Below are 20,488 nucleotides of genomic sequence, written 5' to 3'. Positions count from 1 at the left end.
CACTAACCTAAACAAATGCAGACACACACACACACTGACATATCCAGACACACACAGTCACCACACTAACATACCCAGACACACACTAACTTACCCAAATGCGCACACAGTCATACATATAACGTACACAGTTTATGTAACGCAGCTCGAAAAACTATATATGAGGACTGGATTACAAAATTAAAGAATTTATGATTTAAATATTGATCAACACATACCCTCGGCTCCCCCCCCCCTTTTTTGGTGAAGGTGATATAACCGCAAAGTATAAGTATGAATTGTATTAAGTTAAATACAAAAAACTTGAATGAGTAAAATATATACTTAGTAATTAACATAGAATTTATCAATACCTTATTTGTGTTTTCTCTGACATTTGTTAAATGTTTTTGTTTTTCTTTATGTACTTACATCAATAAAAACAGAATTGAAAGGAAAAGATTTAATGCAGCTCAACCCCCGCCTCTTACTGGAAATGAGGGGAATACAGAGGTAAGTCTGGATTTATTTGGGATTGTCTTCCTTAGGCCTATGACCGGACCATGCTGTTGTCTTTCTATGCAAGGGCAATTGCCCCTTTGCCCCCCCATGTATACACTCATGGTGTTAGGTGAAGCAGTTCCTTGTACCAGCTGCATTTCTGATACTGGGATTTTTGCTCAGTCTTGCCGCCTAGGGGCAATTTTTCAGTCTGTCTCCTGCACTTATTCATTTGTCACATTAATTTACAAATTAACTTCTTTGACTTAAGCCCGGACTTTAATATATTCCCTTTTCTTTCAGTTCAGTGTTGTAAATTCCCTGCAACTCCAGGCTTACATTCAATCACAATTTATTCTGTTGCATGCATTTTAAATAAGACATGCTGTTCTCTCCATGGTCCAGTGTGCAAAAGAACAATATCCAATTCCGTAAGGAATTATTATGTTGTTTAAAGTCACTGTCATCTTAACTACAGGACAAACACCCTCAGGGGCCCATCCATGGCTGCCCTTCTACTGTGAAGGTGCGACTAGAGTTAGAGAACATTAGGTAAACCTGAGAATAATATATTCCACCCCCCTTGCCTGAAGTGGTTTGTTCCAATGACACTTCCTGCATGAAGCTGAACAATTAGATCTTCGTGTGACAGGGGAATAAGTAAAATATCCCTGTAACAATTTATTCTCTGTGTCTGCGAAGGCGATACCTTATATCATATCTATACGCAAATTACACATATATCATTAGCAAAGTGAAACCGATATGTCAACACATATATTTATACATATACACTGACTTACGCAAACGTGAATCACGTTTATTCTAGCTTTAAACTAGTTTATGTGACCTCAGTGTGTCCTCTTGGTGTCTTCCTAAACCAGCCATGAAACTGGATAGATGGACGCAAGGCAAATTTTCTAAAATAAAAGGTCACCCAATTTGTAGCCATCACTCAACGTGTAAATTAGTGTTCCTCCACTTAATCTCTGGCGTCCCATGTACAGTAACATCTCATGCACGTGGGGAGCACATGCATGCCTTGCTGGGATGAAGGGAAGGACACTGATGTCCTTCAACTGCATCCTCTGTGGTTTGTAGATTTTTTTTAGAATAACTGTGAATGAGCCCTTAAAGGACAACAGACAAACCTGTTGTTTCTGTAAGTCAAATTGCTGTTATAAACTACTTGTAATGTCCTCTCTACCCATTGTACAGCGCTACGGAATTTGATGGCGCTTTATAAAACAATAAATAATAATAATAATGGCCATATGGACAGATGGATAGATAGACTAAATTGAGAGAAACTGCTATTTTGTAAATAATATTAGGGACAGCAAGTCAAAAGGAATGTAAATGTTGCTTGCTTTTCAGCATTTTTTAAACATTTCAGAAAAAGAATGGACACTTAGTTCTCATTAAATGGGCGAATGCATAACAGAGTAGAAGATTACTCCTAGTCCATGCTATATGACCCAGTTAACTGAACTTGTTGACTATGATGCATTAAAGCCATTAAAGACCCATACTGCTCTAGGTTTTGTAAATCTCAGTGTTATTAACCTATTCAGTGTCAAGGGGCCAGGCAACAAATTGCTCTGCTATGTATGGCAGACCTCTTGACACGGAAGGGGTTAATCATATTAATCACTTGGTGTAGAGCCGTGACTGCTCTATCTGGGAAAATAGAAAAACGGCCAGAGAACCTTTCTGTGCAAGGAAAAGCAGCTTTAGACAATTTCACTTTTATTAATAAATATATGGACAATATTCTTTGACACATCCATTGGTTGCATCTCACACCCCCACATTGTGTTGTATACACAATTTCCACATTACCAGTCTGTAGCCTTACAAGTCACCTTATTTATAATTCTAGTAGAGGAAAGAAAAAGGCATATTTGTCTCTGAGTGACTCCAATTAAATATGCATAAAGGAAAGGTTTTAGGAATCATGGTTCAAAGAAGTGTCCTTTAACCTTTCCTGCAATTGGGTTTATACCGTAGAGTAAATTCTGGGACAAGATAATATGATTCTGTGATGTAACTTTTATAATAAAAAAGAACTCGTGGGTGATCTAAATTAAATCGGAGAAAGCTAAATATGTCTCTTGCCAAGGTTGCTGGGCCAACCTGAGCTTCTATAGCAGCATAAAGCTACAGATCTACGTACCACGCAGCCATTAGAGTCCAGCTTGCGGTCAGAGACACAGATGAAGTTCTTACTGCATCCCCCATTACTCTTGGAGCAGTCACGGACAGGTCCAAAGGAGTCTAGGAGAACCTCAAGGTTATCAAATGAGGAAGAGGCCATAAGTTCCTCTCTATAAGCAAAAGAGACAGAAATAAGAAAGAAGCAGAGGGCAAAGGGGTTTGGAATTACAGCAAAAAATAAAATAAAACAAACAGAGCAATAGAAAAATAAAAATCAATGGGTTGACGAATGAGAGTAAAAAAAAGCATAAAGCGCGATAAAGAAAGAATCGGCTGATCACAGCTATACAGATTAAGAGAAAATACAAAGCGTTTGGTAGAAATGATGCTTTTTTTCGATAACAATTGTATACAAATGCTATTTCGGACCGTTTCAGTTTATCCACAAAGCATAGCAAATACTGTATAGCCATTAGTTACCAGAATGCCTTGTCCCTGATAGGAGCCGGTACATTAATCAGAGCAAAGGATGTGGGTCTTCCATTGACACTCTGTGTCCCTTGTGTATTTTCACACACACCTACCTGACCTCCACTGCATCCTCCATGACAGTCATGTCTGTCTTACACTTGGCTGATGGATTAATAGCGAGTTCAGCCGGTGGTATGACAAAGCTTTTACTGAGAGGAAGCCACATGCCCTCTCCTAGAGTGTAAGTAAACCTGCGTAGACAAAAAAAAGAGACCTCATTATTCTCCACATGCATCTTCATAGCAACAGTCTAAAAATGCAGTGATATTTCAGACCTGGAAATGGATAATGTAGCCCTGAAAGATGTATAAATGGATCACCACGATGCAGAAATGATAAATTTACTATATAAAAAATTGGATTAACAGAGGTTTGCACCAGCATATCCTAACAGGCCACTATATGACCATTAGCATGTAAATGAATACTAAAAGTATGGGGCTAACAGACTGTGTTGCCCCAAATACTACCTATGCTTAAACATTATTAGAAAACACAAAAGTATATTTCTTGCTCTAAAAGGCGTTTTTTTTTTTTTAAAGAGTCATTGAGAAGACTTTTGGACCCTTAGGTCAAGAGTAATAATTTACACTTTCATTTCTGACAGCTTGTGAAATGCTTTTAGGGGCAAATGTGGCTTTTGAGATATTTCAGCCAGTGGATGCATGTCCCCTTGAGCTGTAAAGGTCATTAGCTGGTCACAAAGTATAGCCCAAAGTTTTGAAATGTCAGCTGTCACCACACATCTTCCTATTTACAATGAGGTTAATATACACTGCTGCGTTAATACCCCATTCTCTGGTTACCACTCTGCGTACCTGAAGATTTTATCTGAAGGCTGTTCTCCCAGAACCAGGTCAAATCCTCTCTGGAACATGGTATAAGGCCATGGGCTAAACGAAAGGACAAAAATAGATGAATGTCATCCCTCCATTCAATACCTTGAGGTAGTCTATATAATATTGATGTTTTTATTCTTTACACAGAAGCAAAAATAAGGTGAGATAGGCTGTAGTGGAGTTTAAATTCCATAGTTTAATTAATGGGTGAACTACAAAACAAAGAAATTACCAATTCAAACACCTAATATGGCTCAGTTGCAGTAATGTTAGCGCCTTGGCGCATTGTGCTGTGATGACATGGAATGTTTTCCCACTAGTGAGAGGAACCCCCATGGGCAGATCTCGAGTCCTGGACATTATACCCCTAATTTCAAGAAGGGAGTAACACAGAAGCTGAAGATAGGGTTAGTGAGTTGTGTGTGTCAGTCTTGGTTTGTTTGGGTATGTGGGTGTGTGGTGTGGTGTGATGTTAGTGGGTACTTTCCTGTTATCCGGAGCCAATACGTTTTTTTTTTTAATATGTGAATCTGGTTTTTTTTATAATCCATTTTTATGTGTAAATATTTGTTTGTTTTTATATACGTTTCTTTGAGTATGTGTTTTGGCGGTTGTCTGTCGGAAGAAGGTCAACATCCGGTTAACGGATAGTCGTCTATCCTTTGTGACAGCTATTCGTTCTTCTATTGCTGGGCCAGGGAACTGATGTCGATCAAGTGGTGCCAGGGTGAATTGTGCATGAATAAGAACACAACTTATCGAGATCAACGACAGCTAAGTGTAAGAATAATGCTAATCGAGTGTTTTCTCAGCAGTGGGTATTCGGAGGAATTTGTCGGGAGACCCGCAAGTACTTCAACCTTAATGACGGCAATTTGGGAAAATACTGAAAGAGGATCTATCATTTAATGCGATAGTTGGAGTGCTCACAACTTCATTGATTCGCATACTGGCGTCCAGACACAGAGCGTCAAGCGAATGTGGGTATAGGCTAAATGGCACAACAAACACAGAGGAACAGCATTTGGAGTAATATTTGGCCAAATTAATTCGGAGGCAGCACATGGGACTCGAGGGCATATTTGAGTCTTAATTATAATTTTTATTGTGTCTCTATTGTTGCATAGATAATTTTTTTTAATTTAAAGTTTTTTATGAATGGCTCCAGATAACAGGAAAGTACCATCTAGCATTCATTTTAGAAAAAAACACCTTTTTTAGTGATATTTGTTAACAAACATTTTGTTTTAAAACAGGTTTTAATACTATATAAATGTACTTACCCCTGGTTGGTTCCCCATTCATTACGTATACAGAGATGTTTGTGAACTGGATCCCTCATATAACCTTCATGGCATAAACAGTCCCCTACAGAAAAGTGAAAGACCAAGGTACTATTGTATGGTTCTCTTGACTATTTACTGATAGCCCAAGGCTAGATTTGTAATCCTATATACATACGGTAGATGGGATGAAGCAAAATATTACCCAGAACTCAAGGTCAGGTAGCACTATGGATGGCATAAAACATTAATGGATAACCGTTGTATAGGCAAAACTACATGGACTGTTACTAACACTCATACATTCTAAGATACATGAATTGTCGGAAGTACACTTGATAATAAGCATGTATTTGGTTTTACCAGTGTCTGGGTCGCACAGATGTTCACAAGGGTCCAGAATTCTCCTTGAACACAGGTCTACTGCCCAGGGGCCACTCGAGTTCATCTGGGAGAAGAGGAGGACCTGGGCTGGATTCAGCCAGTCACTTGCATCCAGCTGGCTACCCTCAACCAGGATGAAGCGGCTTCCTAAAAATAAAAAATCAATGGAGAAAAAATCTCTAATTCCCTATGTTAATAAACACTTTTTTGTGAATTTGGTTAACAAAGATTTACAGATAAGAGTCCCCAAAATGCAAAATCCAGTAGTCATCCTTAGCATCATAAATGTTATTAAAAAAGGAATTAATACATAATAAAACTTGTTTTAGTTGGTATCTATAGTAGCTGTGATTTTGAAATGCACCAACAATTATTTCACCTTTATATTTTTTAAAGTAATTACTTAAGTAATTCAAATTAAAGTCTGCATCCATACCATCAGCAATGAGGTGTTCTGGAACATGAAGAGTGATCTTCACTATCAAGGGACAGCTGATGTGGGACGAACAGACCAAGCTAATGACACAGCTGGTCATACCGATGAGTGTCAGAGTCATCTTGCTGACAGGACTGCGTGGGGAACCCACTGCTGAAAAAATCAGGCAGAGGAAAGAAGTCCTCAATAATACTAATATCATACATGTTAAGTTTTTGCTGTGTATCTTTACATAAAGAATGATTAATTAAACACAGGAGCGTAGTCCTCCAAACCGACCTCGGCTGCGTCTTCTGCTGCGAGTAGGATCCGTATAGAAGGTTAGCTGAGTTTCAGAGTCCATCTCTGCTGCACATTCTCCTTCAGGGTTTAGGAAGGCTGAGCCTGCTGCAAGACATAATTCAAAATCTTTTGATAAACACAAAGAAAATGGGACATCAGGGTATGGAGAACTCCGGATCAATGCAGTAATCTAATGAAATATAAATAAACCTTCACAAACGTATCCCATTGCTCTAGGGACCAGTAACAAATTGCAAAACTACATACTGCCAAAGACTCTGGCAGTCGAACGATTAAAAAACTACAAAAGAACATGTCAAAAAATGGTATGTAGCCGATAGTGTTAGTCTTCTCCTTTGGCACCTTGGGTTACATCTAATTTCTAAAAGAAATGTGTTTGATGCCTTATGGCCAAGCGGATCATAGACTGAAACGATTTTGGGATAACAGATATTTTAGACACTCCATTTCTTTTCTAATCTGTCATATATCAAATATTAAAGGGAAATAAAAGTACTGCATGGAACATTGTGTACAACCACAAAATAATATAAAGAATCTCTTAAGGCTGACCCAACATATGTGCCGACTAAACTTTCTGTTGAAGCTGCTACTAGTGATAATGCACATTCACACACATACACACAATAAAAGGTATCATCTACGACTAGAGACTTGGTCAAAGTTTCAGTAATTTAATTGATCTCTTATCATAGTACCTTCTCCTCTTTTTCTTATAAGGGACAGCCTATGATGCACATCATCTAGCTTTACAGACAGTAATGATCACTGCAACATATGAGTAGCATTCACAAACAACTGTTATGATGCTAGACCGTAGGGACTGTAGAGGCAACGTGTCCCTGCTGGACAGACAGATTGAAGGCACTACCACCACAAACTCCAACATTCTTCTTAATGGCTGGTGCATGGACAAAGGGTGATATCCCTTAAATGCTTACACAAGTGACCGTTCACCTTGCTTTCACATTAATTAAACATGTGACACTAGAGCACCTTAAGTCCTATTGGGAATTGTTTTTTCTTCTTGCGCAACGAGCACTGTATAAAGTAATGTAGGTGAGCATTAATAAAAACTTTAGCTCATTTTGCTACTTGGCTTCCAGACTGGAGGCTGCCATTATTGTCAATCCTGTGATATTTTGGGTGATTTTGGGTCCAGAATGTCAGGCTTGGTGGTTAGGTCTGAGCCATTCTATTATTTTCCACAGGCAGTAGGATAATAAGGAGGATAATATATAGGCTCCGAGCGCCCATCTAGTCTGCCCGTTTTCCTGATGTAGGACTCAGCTTCTATGCATTTTTAGGATATTTGTTTTACTCTTTAACCCCCCATCACACCAGACATTAGATGGGGATGAGGAAAAGGCACATGATAAATTCCGTGCCCCCCCCATAGGTATATTAACATATTTTAATAACTTGGGGTGGAGGAAAGGGAGGCGACTCCCCCTCCTTTCTTTTTGAAGACGTGTTTTTACCATTTTTCTATATGTTTATTGCTGGGGTTGTGTTTTTAAAACACATTTTGCAAGTTTAGGATGAGATGAGCGCGGCATATATTATTGGATTGATTCAAACTGAATTCAGTAAAGTCAATTTAAAATTAATTTAAACTTCAGCAATGCTTATGACTCATCATAAATATTTGTTTTTACCTGCATTAACATGTACTATTGATTCACAGTACCCTAAACAGGTTTTTTTCTTTTTACCAGCGTAGGTGCAATTCCAAGCAAACCATTAGCCTGTCACCTCTGCAGTCAGTTTTCCTCCCAGCAGAGCTCAGTTCTATTGCCAGCAGACCATAAAACATGAACACATACAGCTGCATCTTAAAATAAAACAGTGCAAATGGAAGCATTAAAACAAATCCTGGTCTTTATCCACCGGACCACGTCAATCGATTGTTTATTCCTCATGCTTAAAACCACTGGAACGGAACATAGTGTTATCAAGTCTTTTTAGTTTATTTTACGTTTAAGAAACACTTTGTTGGTAATAGTGATACAAACATAAGTAAACATATTCGTTTCTACATTACATGAACCTTTCCATGTCCATGACATCATACGATGTCATCTACACTGCAGCTGTGAAAGCTTTCCCTTAAATCCAAAGTACAGGAGCATGTCTAGCCTAGAGGAAGCCCACTGTGACGGGTGAAACGCGTTGCTGACTTGTTCATTATTGCTGCTGATTTGATACTGCACTTTTTTTTCCCTGCAAACCCTCATGTAAGGTATTTGCTACTATTAAATTATATACTGCTTTCATATATGCTGATTTTGGCTCTTTCATTATTTAGAGACTCTCATTAAGACACTGGGAAGCTTTCAAGATATCTACTTGGGATCCCTACAGAGACCTAAGAAAGATAATCTATATTGCATTCAAGGCTCAACATTGGCCTATGTTTAGGATTTTTGCAAATCAGAGGACTATTCCAAGTCCTTTAAAAGGTTGTACCTATTTCATGCATTGTTGGACACCTCCCTTTCCTATATACTTCACATGGTGGGGACACCAAAATTCTATTGTATTTTATGAGAAGCACATCTTTACCATTGTAAGGGGTTTTTTTTATATGTTTATTTGTGATTATCCCTGAATACGCTTGATACTTCATTCATTACTCCATAAAGAAGTAGGAAAGAAGTCTTCTCCATCCAACACTCAAGACTACTGGAGATAGCAGCCCATGGAAGCCCATGACATATAAAGGACGTGTTGCACCATAAGCGGTGTCCTATGGAGGCTGCCATTAAAGTTTGAGAAATAGCAGCTAAGGCAATTGTAACCAATTTACCACAATGGGAAATATAATATTGTTTAAGCAAACAAGTATTTGTATGAGTGACGCAGCTTTTTAGTGTATCAATGGATCAACCATTACTTTTAGATATTGGTCTCCTACACATTTGGCTTAGAGCTTCTAAAAAGCCTAGAGCAGATGACACGTAACATTAACCTCATCAGGGTAAGTAATTCTAGCTCCGTGAGCCTCCTCAGGTGCTAATAAAACGAACAATATCCACAAGCCATGTTTACTTCTGTGCAGCTAGTATCTTATATTGGAAAAACTACAGAAAAACAAACATTTCTGCCGGCACCCAAAGTCTTCAATTAAATAATATATAGGAAAATATATTCCAGCATTGTTTTAATTTAAAAGTAAGCGTTTTTTTTCTGCTGCAGTCATTGATTTTGTGCTCAGGAATCCTAACTTAAAAACTTTATTTTCTTCTATGTAGGAAAGTGTAAAAAAAATCAAGTTATCGGTGCAGCAATCATCTGTTCCACTGAGCCACAATGATATTATCTCAAGTAAATATAAATCACTCATTCTCTTTCATAATAAAATGACTTGTAAAGTGTTGTGTAATCAAGGAGAGAGCTGATTTTGCTTTGTCTTTGATGTTGTGTTTGACTGATGATGCCAGTAAAATCAAGTTAATGTGGCAAAAGAACATTAATAACCACATTGATTCAGTACAAGAGAATACAGATGTCCTTCTATCCCAAAGCACACACTTGTACTTGGTTGTTTATTAGACTCTACAAACATCTGGAGCTCCTGTAAAAAAAAAAAGTTACTGCGGATTATTAACTACAAGGTTTCAGGGTAAAAGTACCGGCCATGTACTGCCAGCAAATTACTATTAGGCTGATAGATTGTAGAGCAGGGCTTCCTTCCTCTTCTGTTATGTCTATGCATTTGTGTTATTATTATTTTTGTATATAATCAATTTGTATATTATTGGTTATTTCGTATTCACCTATATTTTAATAACACCACGGAATCTGCAAGATGTTTATTAATACATTATAGTAAGAATGATGTAGCAGTTGCGCGTCAGGGTTGGTGGATCCCCATGTTTCTGGAGTAGATCCCAAATCAGATGGAACGTTTTAGGACTACTTTACAAATTACCCATATTATAAACATCATACAACTTTTTACACCTGCCTCATTCCTAGCTTATGGAACTGCTCATGGCATACTATAAGTACAGCTGTTTTAGTCACTTGTTAAATATGAATACATTTCAGACATAATGGACCTACAAATATACCCCCACCGTAAAAGTGGAAGATATGTGAATTAAGGACGGGGTGTTTTTTAATCCATTGGGCAGCATGATTATTCTTGATCTGCATTCATTTAATACATGGTTCTCCATCACAATAAAAACTTTGGCAGAGAAAGGTTGGTCATAGCACAATTCAAACATGAATCACAATGATCACATGGAGTCTATAAGGTTTGAGGCACAATGGAAATGATCAGCGATGTAGTCAGGGGCAAAAGTCTTAAATCAAGAAAAAACATTCTGCTCCAATCAAATGTGAGATCACTTTGCAGCTTACCTAAACGGCGATTCAATTGTCAACTCGACCTTAAATAAATCAGTGGCCGTGTCTCAGTATCATCTTAAATCATTCTGCCAAAGGTCCATACTTTATGGCTTGCCAGTTCGATGTACTTAGTCACTGAACAATTCTAAATTCCCAGACTCCCCTTTCATCTCAAGTCTAAACCTACCTTTCACAACTAATGCAATAAAGTCCTTCTTTCTTTATCCTGTGCGCTAGTCTATACCTTTCTCTTATGTTTTTGCCAATGGCTGAAAGAAATGATCAAACTCTTTTTCCTGCTTTAATGATACATAACACGAGCTGCCTCTGTCATCGGCAATACATGCCACCTTATATTTAGGTCTTCATTTCCCTTAGCGCATGACAAGGACAGATGACATCAGCTATTGTGGGCCACAAATCATATCACATTCAGCCACTTGGGTTTGACAGGATCAGTATCTGAATTGGCAGAGGACGATCACCTATGCATAGTAATCCCAGACATTCACCGCATCAGCCCATCGCAATGCTGCCAATTCCAGTACGTCTGTCTTGATTATAATATTAGAATTGAGTGCTTATGGTGTAAAAGCAGGGACAAGGTTTTTCATTGTTATACCAACATTTTTGCCGAATTCTGCATGTTCTCTGGACTGCACAAGGAATATATTCCAGAAGTGTTAAAAACTGACACCTGTACTCATATGGATTAAGAGAATAAATGGAATTCACATTTGCTGGACCCATATAATTGCGTGCCATTGTCACATGGCATAATAACCAAATTAATTTCTACAAATGACTAAATTATGGGAAAATTACAAATTGGTTCTAGCTATCAACAGTTCTTGCCAAGATTTAGGATAGCCAGCATGGAACCGAAAAAGGCTTGTAACAGCTGGGCAGGGTGCATCACTCAACTGAGCAGACATGCAGAGTTGCCTGCCACAGTGTGGCATACACATACGTTAACAGTAAAAGTGTGCCATGCTGACGATTGCTTCTGAGCATGTGAAATAATATGTCCATAACTGACATAGAAGAGAGGCAACCAGGGAAAACATTTTTATACATCAATTTTCTGCCAAAAATACATTGTACTACTTCTGAATGCCTTACTCTCACATACAAAACTGTATCAATAAATCAATGTCAGTAAAGCCCAGTCTTTTGCCACACCTATAACCATTCCCTCTTTGGCCATTCAAAATGTAGAGATTTGCATGAAACAATTATTACCGAAAGGGAAACATTAAATGACCAAAGTGGAAAGATAATCATACAGAGGAAGTCTGTAAGGTTGACGCAGAGTCTCCTGGTAAAGCCTCGGTTTCCTGGGTCTCTGAATCATTTTCCTCTTTTTTTTGGGGTAGGGAAGTGTTCGGTCATGCCCACTCTCCACCTACTTAAGGCATTAACCTGCCCTTATGTGTGACTAGCCCCGTTCTACACATGGTGAGGCCACTAGGGATAGCTCCGCGTAGCCTACCCTGTGAAGATCTCCGGTATGGAGATAATGTAATGTGGATGATTTCTAATATACAGTATACGTATTGTTTACAAAGCTTATCCTAGGTGTGCTCTCCTTCTTTGATATTATATATACAGGCACATCTACAAATATATTACTGTTTCCAACAAGGAAATCAGCAGATCGACACAAGCCCACAGCTTAATAATTACTTCTTCCACGCATATACTTCTTTCAGCATATGGAGATAAATTAATGAACAAAAACAGATATTTGAAGGAGCTGATAAATACTCCTACACACTACCTCTCGACTTGTTGTTGATGCGTTTGTGCTGGCTGCTACTTCCACCATGGGACAGCAGTGTTGTGGGCTGGTGGTTGGTGTCTAAGGGACTGGAGGCCATCATGCTGTCCTTGTACTTGCTCATGAGAGACATTTTGGCATTGTCACTTCCCGATGATGCAGAGTTCAAAGCAAACACTAAGAAAACAGGATGAAAGAGAAAAAAACATTTAAGAAAATGCAAGATGGGTTTTTGATGATTTACAAGAGTTAGTCAAGATCTGTCAAGCACTGTAGATTATTGAACCTGAATTAAGAGACTAAACTGTGATGCTTGAATAGTTAAATAGAACAGCCCCCCTTCCAAAAAAACCCCCCTGCAAAACAAGAATTGCTTTCTAATTAATTTCACAGTCTGACTAGTTTGTCTAATTAAATTTAATAACACTGTGGAAAAGGTGCGGTTGCTTTAATTGCCTTCGTAAATTAGCTAGAAATTTTGATCCCTGGGGATAGCTCTAAGATTTTCTTTTCCGGGTTAAAATAATAAATATAGTAACATATTAACATAGTAATTGGGAGAGAAAAACATCTACTTCTGTATATGCAGCTACATGCTTCTGGATGTTTTCCTCTAGAATATGGACTGTATACATTATACTGGAACATCTTAATGACTGTAGGGTTTACATGACACCTTACATACAATGAGGCATTCTATCCCTACTTAAATCACAAGGCTTCGAAAAGAGTTGTAGCCATAGTGGGGCTATCCAGTTTATGAACACTCTAGGAAGCTGACAATAGTTGAAGATCTTTAGTTTATAGTCCCATAATATATCAATGGATCTATTGTGGAAAAACTCCAGTGTACAAAGGTCCCTAATCAATACTCCGGTCTCTCATAAGTCAGTAATTAGACAGAGTATGCATGATGTTGATGCTGTGGCTTTAGTTTGTAATAATCTTGTGTGAAAATAGAACTTTTATATACAGTACTAACTGGAATAAATTAAAAGATATCTAAGATAGGACCAAATTCATTGATTTCTGCCCTGTCCCTCCACACCTTTAGGACCCCCTTAATTTCAGCCAGTCCTATCGCTTTATTAAATCCTTTTATCTCGTTTCTGTAAGTCGAATAGTTATGTTAATACATTGATGCATGATGAGTATAGCGGATACTAAAGGCATTCGCACCTGTGTTCATGACTAAGCCGGGGTGTTTAAGACCCCACTGTGTAATTAAACGCTTTTGTGCATTGCTATTTTTGTTGATGTTGGGTACACCCTACATTTCAAACCTTATTTTATTGAAACAAGAATAAAAACCAGCACAACAAAAATTAGCTGTCTAATAAAATATCCGTCTCTCTCGGTGACTGGAGTTAATGTTTTAGGAGGGGACTCAGAGCATCGGAAGTCATAAACGTGGCTGGGAGCACAAATTAGAATTAAGACAGCCACATGTAGGTTTCAGACAGACAGTTTGACAAGCCTCTCCTAAGACAAATGCAGACAATCACATCCCTTTCTTACCTTGGTATAATCAAGGAATGATAAGATCTAAAGAGTATAATTGATGGAGATAAGCACCACCCTTTGGTTTTTTTCAGAGAGACTCTTCTCTTATCTCCCGTCAGAATCCACCAATTATTATTTTTCATTACAAGCATACCAAAACAGCAATGAATCAGCAGTGAGCCAATGACTGCCGATGCAATGCAAGTTCAAAGAAAGATTTTCGGGGATCCTGTATCAGAGAATGCTTTTTTTTCAGATGCCAGATGGCAGCATGGCGGCTTTAAGGCACTGATTGGCCAAAAGCAGAGTAAAGTATAAGTAAAGTAGCTCCATGCTCTACTGCGGTCTCAAACAGAACCTCCCAAACAGTATACACATACCTGGGTTCATTTGACAGCATTTAGGAACTATTGGGCCCATCTAGTCTGCCCATCTTTCCTTCTATAAAGACTCAAACCTTAACCAGTCCTTGGCCTCTTGTTAGATTCAGGATGTCCAGTATGTTGCATAGTAAACAATTAGGGTGCATCTCACAGGTGACTATGGCAGGATACACTTAAAACAACTTAAAACGGCATATGGCTACCCTGAATCTAAGATGAGATCAAGGACTGAGTAAGGTCTCAATCTTTACATAAGAAAAAAACGAATGGTTCAAAACTGCTGTCAAATGTTATGCTTCTATCAATAAATCTCTTTGTGACTTTACTTTATTGAATCCTTTAAGTATAAGTTACTTAACTAGTAAATTAGCCGATTGGCCTCTGTAAACAAATACTGCATTTAAAAGTAGTAATTCCATGAGAAACCAACAAAAACATGGCTCTCAATAAAAATGAATTCCCACATATACTGTATTCAAATGCAGTAAAACGTTTGAGAAGAATAGACCTGACACTTAAATATACAATTATAGCTCTGTACGTCACCTATCATATAAAGATAGAATAACATTAAAATATATATATATTTTCATGATAGATTGAACTATGCTTGAGTGATGCTTCAAAGAAAAAAATCAGTAACAGATGTTAGGCGATATGCATATAGGCTATCATTACTTGTACTTTTTCTCAAGTATGGTATTCAAGATCTAATTGCTGGCTAAACAGACTGTGTAATAGGTTGTGTTAAGATCATTTTGAATTTCAGAACCCAATGTACTCAATATTTCAAAGGTAATGTTATTGGAACTTCTAATATCACCGCCAGGCAACAGAATCATGGTTAACTCTTGCGATAAGCGGTACAACTTCTGTCCTTTCACTTGCCCTTTTACTAGAACTATTTTAAAGGTTCTCAAAGCTCTAAGCAAACTGTTACCTAAGTGATACTTAAAGTGTTTAGTACAAGGTAGTGGGTCATAAGTCATCACCTAATTGTGTGTATAAGGAAGTAGTTAGCATTTAAGAAAGATTATATATACACTACTGTTCAAACGTACAGTATAGATGTTGTTAATGTTGTAAATGACTATTGTAGCTGGAAACAACTGTTTTCTTATGGAATATCTTCATGGGCACAGCGACCATCACTCCTGGGTTCCAAAGGCTAATTGAACGCTAGCCTATTTTGTAATTATGTAATTTCCAAGTTCGCCATGAAAACAGCTACGTGACCCCAAACTTTTGAATGGTAGTATAACATGCAAGATGAATCTCAAGTGGATGAAAATAATCACGTTTTATTCCATGTCTTGAGTTATCAAGACTGTAAAGGCTGTGAGATGATGTCTGACCTCCAAACACTGCCAGCAAAAAAATAATGTGTTTAACCCCTCCAGTGTCTTTTAATATCTTGACCACATTTTGGGTACATGTAGGAAAATCCTGAAACCTTTCATTGTGACTACCAATGATCAGACCGAGAGATTAGTAGCGTGTCCAAATTTACCCTTTATCTGGGGAGACATATGGGCTTATGTCCTGGCTGCCACTGTCCTGGCAGATGTCCAGAAGAGCATGCACAAGGTGCATATAAAATAAAATGAAAATGGGACTTTCTAGGGAAGAAACAACTTGGGACCTTCACGTTGTCATTATAAAAATGAATTATTGGTAAATGACCTTCCTGACTGCACCCATAACAGTATGTCTCAGAATGGTTTGAAGTGAGTTATTATTTTTTGGAATCAACACCTGTAGATGTCAGAGGAAGGGGTGAGCTTAGGGCTCATTATCACATAATTTGCATCTCGTTAAGAGTAACATCTGGCAATTCCAAGCCTGAGCTTGTTACATGATGCTCACCCTACCAACAGTGCATTACAGCTAATTAGGGAATTTGAGTTTACCAATGGTGTTCTACATCTTAACACAGTTTAGTCAATATGGGCCATGTTTTGTTCTTAATTGCAGTTTATTTATGCCAATTATGAGCAAAATGTATCCAACACAATATAATTGTAATAAACTATACATTGTTGATACACCTTTGTCCTTTGTACCAATGGTGTGTGACTACCTTTGATAGCCTTTGGAAGGATCATGTAACTATGTAACTATGTAAAATCCCATGATGCTCAGCTAGGTCATGGCTGACTGATCATGAGATTCATAATAAGACAATAGTTGTCTGTTCGTCGTGTAAATATATCCAGTAATCATATAATACAAGGCTACATATATTTATCTCTAAAATTGCCACACTGCTACCCTAAAAAACTTTCCTAAGCAAATGGAAGTGAACAGGTACATCTCCAGTCATCAAGGGCCAGCCATTTTTAGATACCCCCGGTTTAGCAGAGGGCAAGGGCATACCTAGAGTATTTGGCACCCAGGGCAGATCCTATTTTTGCTCCACCCCCACCTTCCCACACTTTAAAACGTAAAAAAAAAAACACATTCGCTCTTACTCACACCCTCTCTCAGGCTCTCTCTCATGGTCTCCCTACCTCCCCCACTGACCACTTCCACGTCCCTGTCTACTTTACTGCAACTCAGTTTTTCTCCTCTGTCTTCTTTTTCTCTGTATCAGCACAGCTGACCGGGCCTCACAGAGCGCTTCCTCAAAATGGCGTAGCCATTTCTCCTTTTTGGACGGACAGGGCAGAAGCTGTCCACAAGGTTCGCGCACTGGCTCTGCCGTTTTGCGGAAGTACTCTGGGAGGCCTGGTCAACCGAGCTGATACCAGTGGGAAGTGGACGAAGAATGAAGACAGAAGAAGAAGAGGCAAGAGAAGAAGTGGAGCTGCGGGAAAGGAGAGATTGTCACCGAAGCGGTTGGCGGAGACGTTGAGAAAGAGAGAGAGAATTTCTGGGAGACTTGGGAACTCTGATGCGTATCAATTATTTCAATGGCACATGGATCTCAATAAAAAAACCAAATTAAATCCAGGCCTATTTGCGGTCCTTGAGGGCAATACATTTGCAGCCCTGTTTTAGAACATTGGAAGTGTAAAAACAGGTGTTCCCCTCATGTAAAGTGTGCAAGGTGCTGATGACACACACATTAAGGCTATAGAGCCATTATTACCAAGGTGCTAAAGACAGGTTTACAGTCAATTAAATGTGTCCCAAACTAAATAAAAACACAAGGATGATTAGCTGTGTAGTTATAGATAGGGGAGACTATGTAACATTTTATACTTCCAGGTAAACCCATCAGTTTTTTTCCCCAAACAATGCAGGCATCAAGTTAGAATAGCCCTAATTATTGATTTCTTTTTTGACTGAAATGTCTTCAACTGATTCTATTTGAGCAGGATCAGTAGCACCTACACAAAAGCATATGTTTCAAGGGAACGGGCGGCTTTGCTGGGAGGTTGGGTTTTTTATAATTACGTCACTATTATTACTTTGAATTTGTATTATTTATTAATTAATAATATAATATTATTACTTATTAATTTAGTTTAATACTTTAATCTCGTTTGTGATATATGCATTTCTGACTTCTAAATAACATTGGACTTAAGACGATACAACATAATATGTAGGGTTTTCCCTACTAGGAAGACTAGAACACCAGAAGGTGTTTGTAAGCATAAGCAAGCCCACTGCCACCTACACTCCACCAATTTAACCAATTTCCCACCTATTGCTATAAGAGTATGTTGGTGAATTATTACTGAATAAATTAAAATATACAGCAACTATCCTAAATGATACCCAACCAAATGTGTGATTAAAACCTAGGTCAGTTATTCCCACCCATATGGGTCATTGTTATGTGTCCTGCTGTTGATATCGCACCAGGAGTAAGGTCAATCGTGTTCTTTTCTGAGCAACCCTGTAGAGAATCCATGGCTCGTGAAACCTGGCTTCCAAATTCTTCTCCTCCATTCATGCACTCGCGTTGAAGGTGATGACGAAGCTCTGTCACGTCATACTCATACCCATCCAAGATTGGTGTTTCGCGAATACCAAGGCTGCCACCAGGATGAGTGGATTGTCCACGTGCATTCCGCAGACTCTCTCTCCCGTGGCCACCACCAATTAGCACCGATGGGATATAATGGATCTCATTGGCTGCCTCTGCACTGGCGCTCTTCTGGGGCTGTGGGGCACGTCTTCTCTTGCACCAACGTCTCCTCGTATACAGGATAAGAAGCAAGCATAGGATGCAGAGTAGAAGAGCAATCATACCTCCCTAATAGCACAGCAGAAAGAAAAAAAATCATATGAAATAAAGAAAGGCAGAACTTAATACCTTGAAAAAAGAAACAAAAAATGTTATTTCTTTCAGGAAAGCGGGCTAATCCGAGCAAAATAACACATGTGGATATAAAGTTAAAAAATACAATAGAGGAATGTGTAAACAGGTTTTGCATAATAGGGGCATAATAATATCCTCTGATACCCTGATGGAATAAATGAATCTAAAAAAAGGGATAAAGTAAAGACGACTCAAATTGGAAAATTATAATTTCATTCTATTTGTGTATTGCACATTAAATTACACTATAGAATTAATCATACATTGTACTCTCTATGTATCAAAAGCTGTGAAAATTAAAATAACAATGGATGTATTTTGTATGCCGGGCCTACTTGAAGGGAAACCCGTACATTTTGTACTTTTCTGTCCATCAGGTTTCATTTTTTTCCCTTCTTAGACAAAATTCTTTGCGGAATGTAAAGTCTTCCAAAATTCTCTGCATAACAATGTGCATCAAATGTAAGATTCTACTGACAAGCGTGACCCTTCAGCGAGCGGAACAAAACTGTGGGCCAAATGATGCCTGGACCTGGTATGGTTTATATTCACCTTTACGCTATTCTTAGAACACAGACGCGGGAAGTAAGGAAACCAAATGCAAAGTTAATTAAACATGTTTAATTGTTAATCAACAGGATTGGCATATAATAAGCCTGCAGTATGGTTGGAATAAAAGCATAGGAAATGGTGTGAAGCGAGGAGGAAGTATCGGAAACCGCGAGGAATGAGGAGCTGTCCCTAGCCGGTGGTGCTGATCTTTTTCTATAAGTGTGTGTGAATTACACAGGAAACACTCAATACAAAATGTTTCAAAATAAAAAAAATATATATTGTGTTGCGCTGTCTTGCGACACAATACTATTATGTAAAGATCAATTTTCACCACCTATTGACACGTACTGAAGTGTTTGAGCTGAAACATGGCCGCTTTACTGGAGTAAATGGCTGGTTTGAAGCATACGCCAATAAACACTACCTCAAGGTTTACATTAACCAGCTACAAGGTGACAGTCAGTAAGGCAAGGGTTGCTGATTATTTGCAGCAGGGGGTCAGGCCAAGTTACCATTTAGCTGCCATGAGCTGCTTTCAGAAAAAAAAGCAGTTTACAAACTAGTTTGGGGGAGGACAGAGAAACAAAAGAGGAGGCTTACAGGCTCCTCAAAATGTAATATAGTTTTACATATGCTTGAAAGTGTGGAGACTATGTTATCGCAGCATAGCTGACAGCCGCGTAGGGGCAATACCTGCCTAACAAATGACTTTTCTTTAAAAAAAAACCAATTTCTTCTAACAATAATGAGTTTCCACAAACGGGGAGGAATTAATCAGAGGATATAAGAATCAGCATATAAATTATGTGACTGCTGCTTGTATGATAGATGGGTATCTATTATATACTGAATGATTACATTCAGAATTTATGATACATATATTTTTTACTTCGCAGAACTCAATAATGCGTGCGGCATGATGTAGATATGACATCATATCCTAGCGTTCCACACAGAGCCGTGAAAAACATAGAATTTGAAGCCAGTTAAGAACCACGCCTTGTATCTAGTTCGCCATTTTTCCTGCCGTAAAGCGTGGTGAAGATGCGATGTGGGCCTGGGGCTTGGGGCACTGCCCTGGGTCAGGCATAGGAGATAGACCTCTATAAATACATCACTGAAGTTAAGCTCAATTGCAAATGTCTTCCCCTCATCCAGGTTGCTATAGTTACCTTAGATCCTTCCACACTTTCTGTTTCTGGCTGTCGTATCAACGGCTGGC

General features: G+C 38.5%; 1 protein-coding gene across 1 annotated transcript in view; it reads right to left on the bottom strand.

Annotated features, from left to right (window-relative positions):
* The window catches only part of LOC149288427 (astrotactin-1-like), a 130,660-nt gene that overhangs the window by 47,248 nt on the left and 62,924 nt on the right, over window positions 1–20,488 (bottom strand). Inside the window, exons 3-11 of the mRNA XM_089491715.1 lie at window positions 18,249–18,645; window positions 12,553–12,729; window positions 6,390–6,497; window positions 6,111–6,260; window positions 5,654–5,821; window positions 5,291–5,375; window positions 3,987–4,061; window positions 3,222–3,359; window positions 2,657–2,807 (exon numbers count right to left, since the gene is read on the bottom strand). Coding sequence (XP_089347841.1) covers window positions 2,657–2,807; window positions 3,222–3,359; window positions 3,987–4,061; window positions 5,291–5,375; window positions 5,654–5,821; window positions 6,111–6,260; window positions 6,390–6,497; window positions 12,553–12,729; window positions 18,249–18,645 — 1,449 coding nt within the window. The remainder of the gene's footprint in view (window positions 1–2,656; window positions 2,808–3,221; window positions 3,360–3,986; window positions 4,062–5,290; window positions 5,376–5,653; window positions 5,822–6,110; window positions 6,261–6,389; window positions 6,498–12,552; window positions 12,730–18,248; window positions 18,646–20,488) is intronic.

The sequence above is a fragment of the Sceloporus occidentalis genome, unplaced genomic scaffold, assembly GCF_023333645.1.
Source record: "Sceloporus occidentalis isolate IW3139 unplaced genomic scaffold, rSceOcc1.0.p SCAF_51, whole genome shotgun sequence".
NCBI lineage: Eukaryota > Metazoa > Chordata > Lepidosauria > Squamata > Phrynosomatidae > Sceloporus > Sceloporus occidentalis.
Note: the sequence above shows the minus strand (reverse complement) of the source record. Positions and strands in the feature narration are given on the sequence as shown.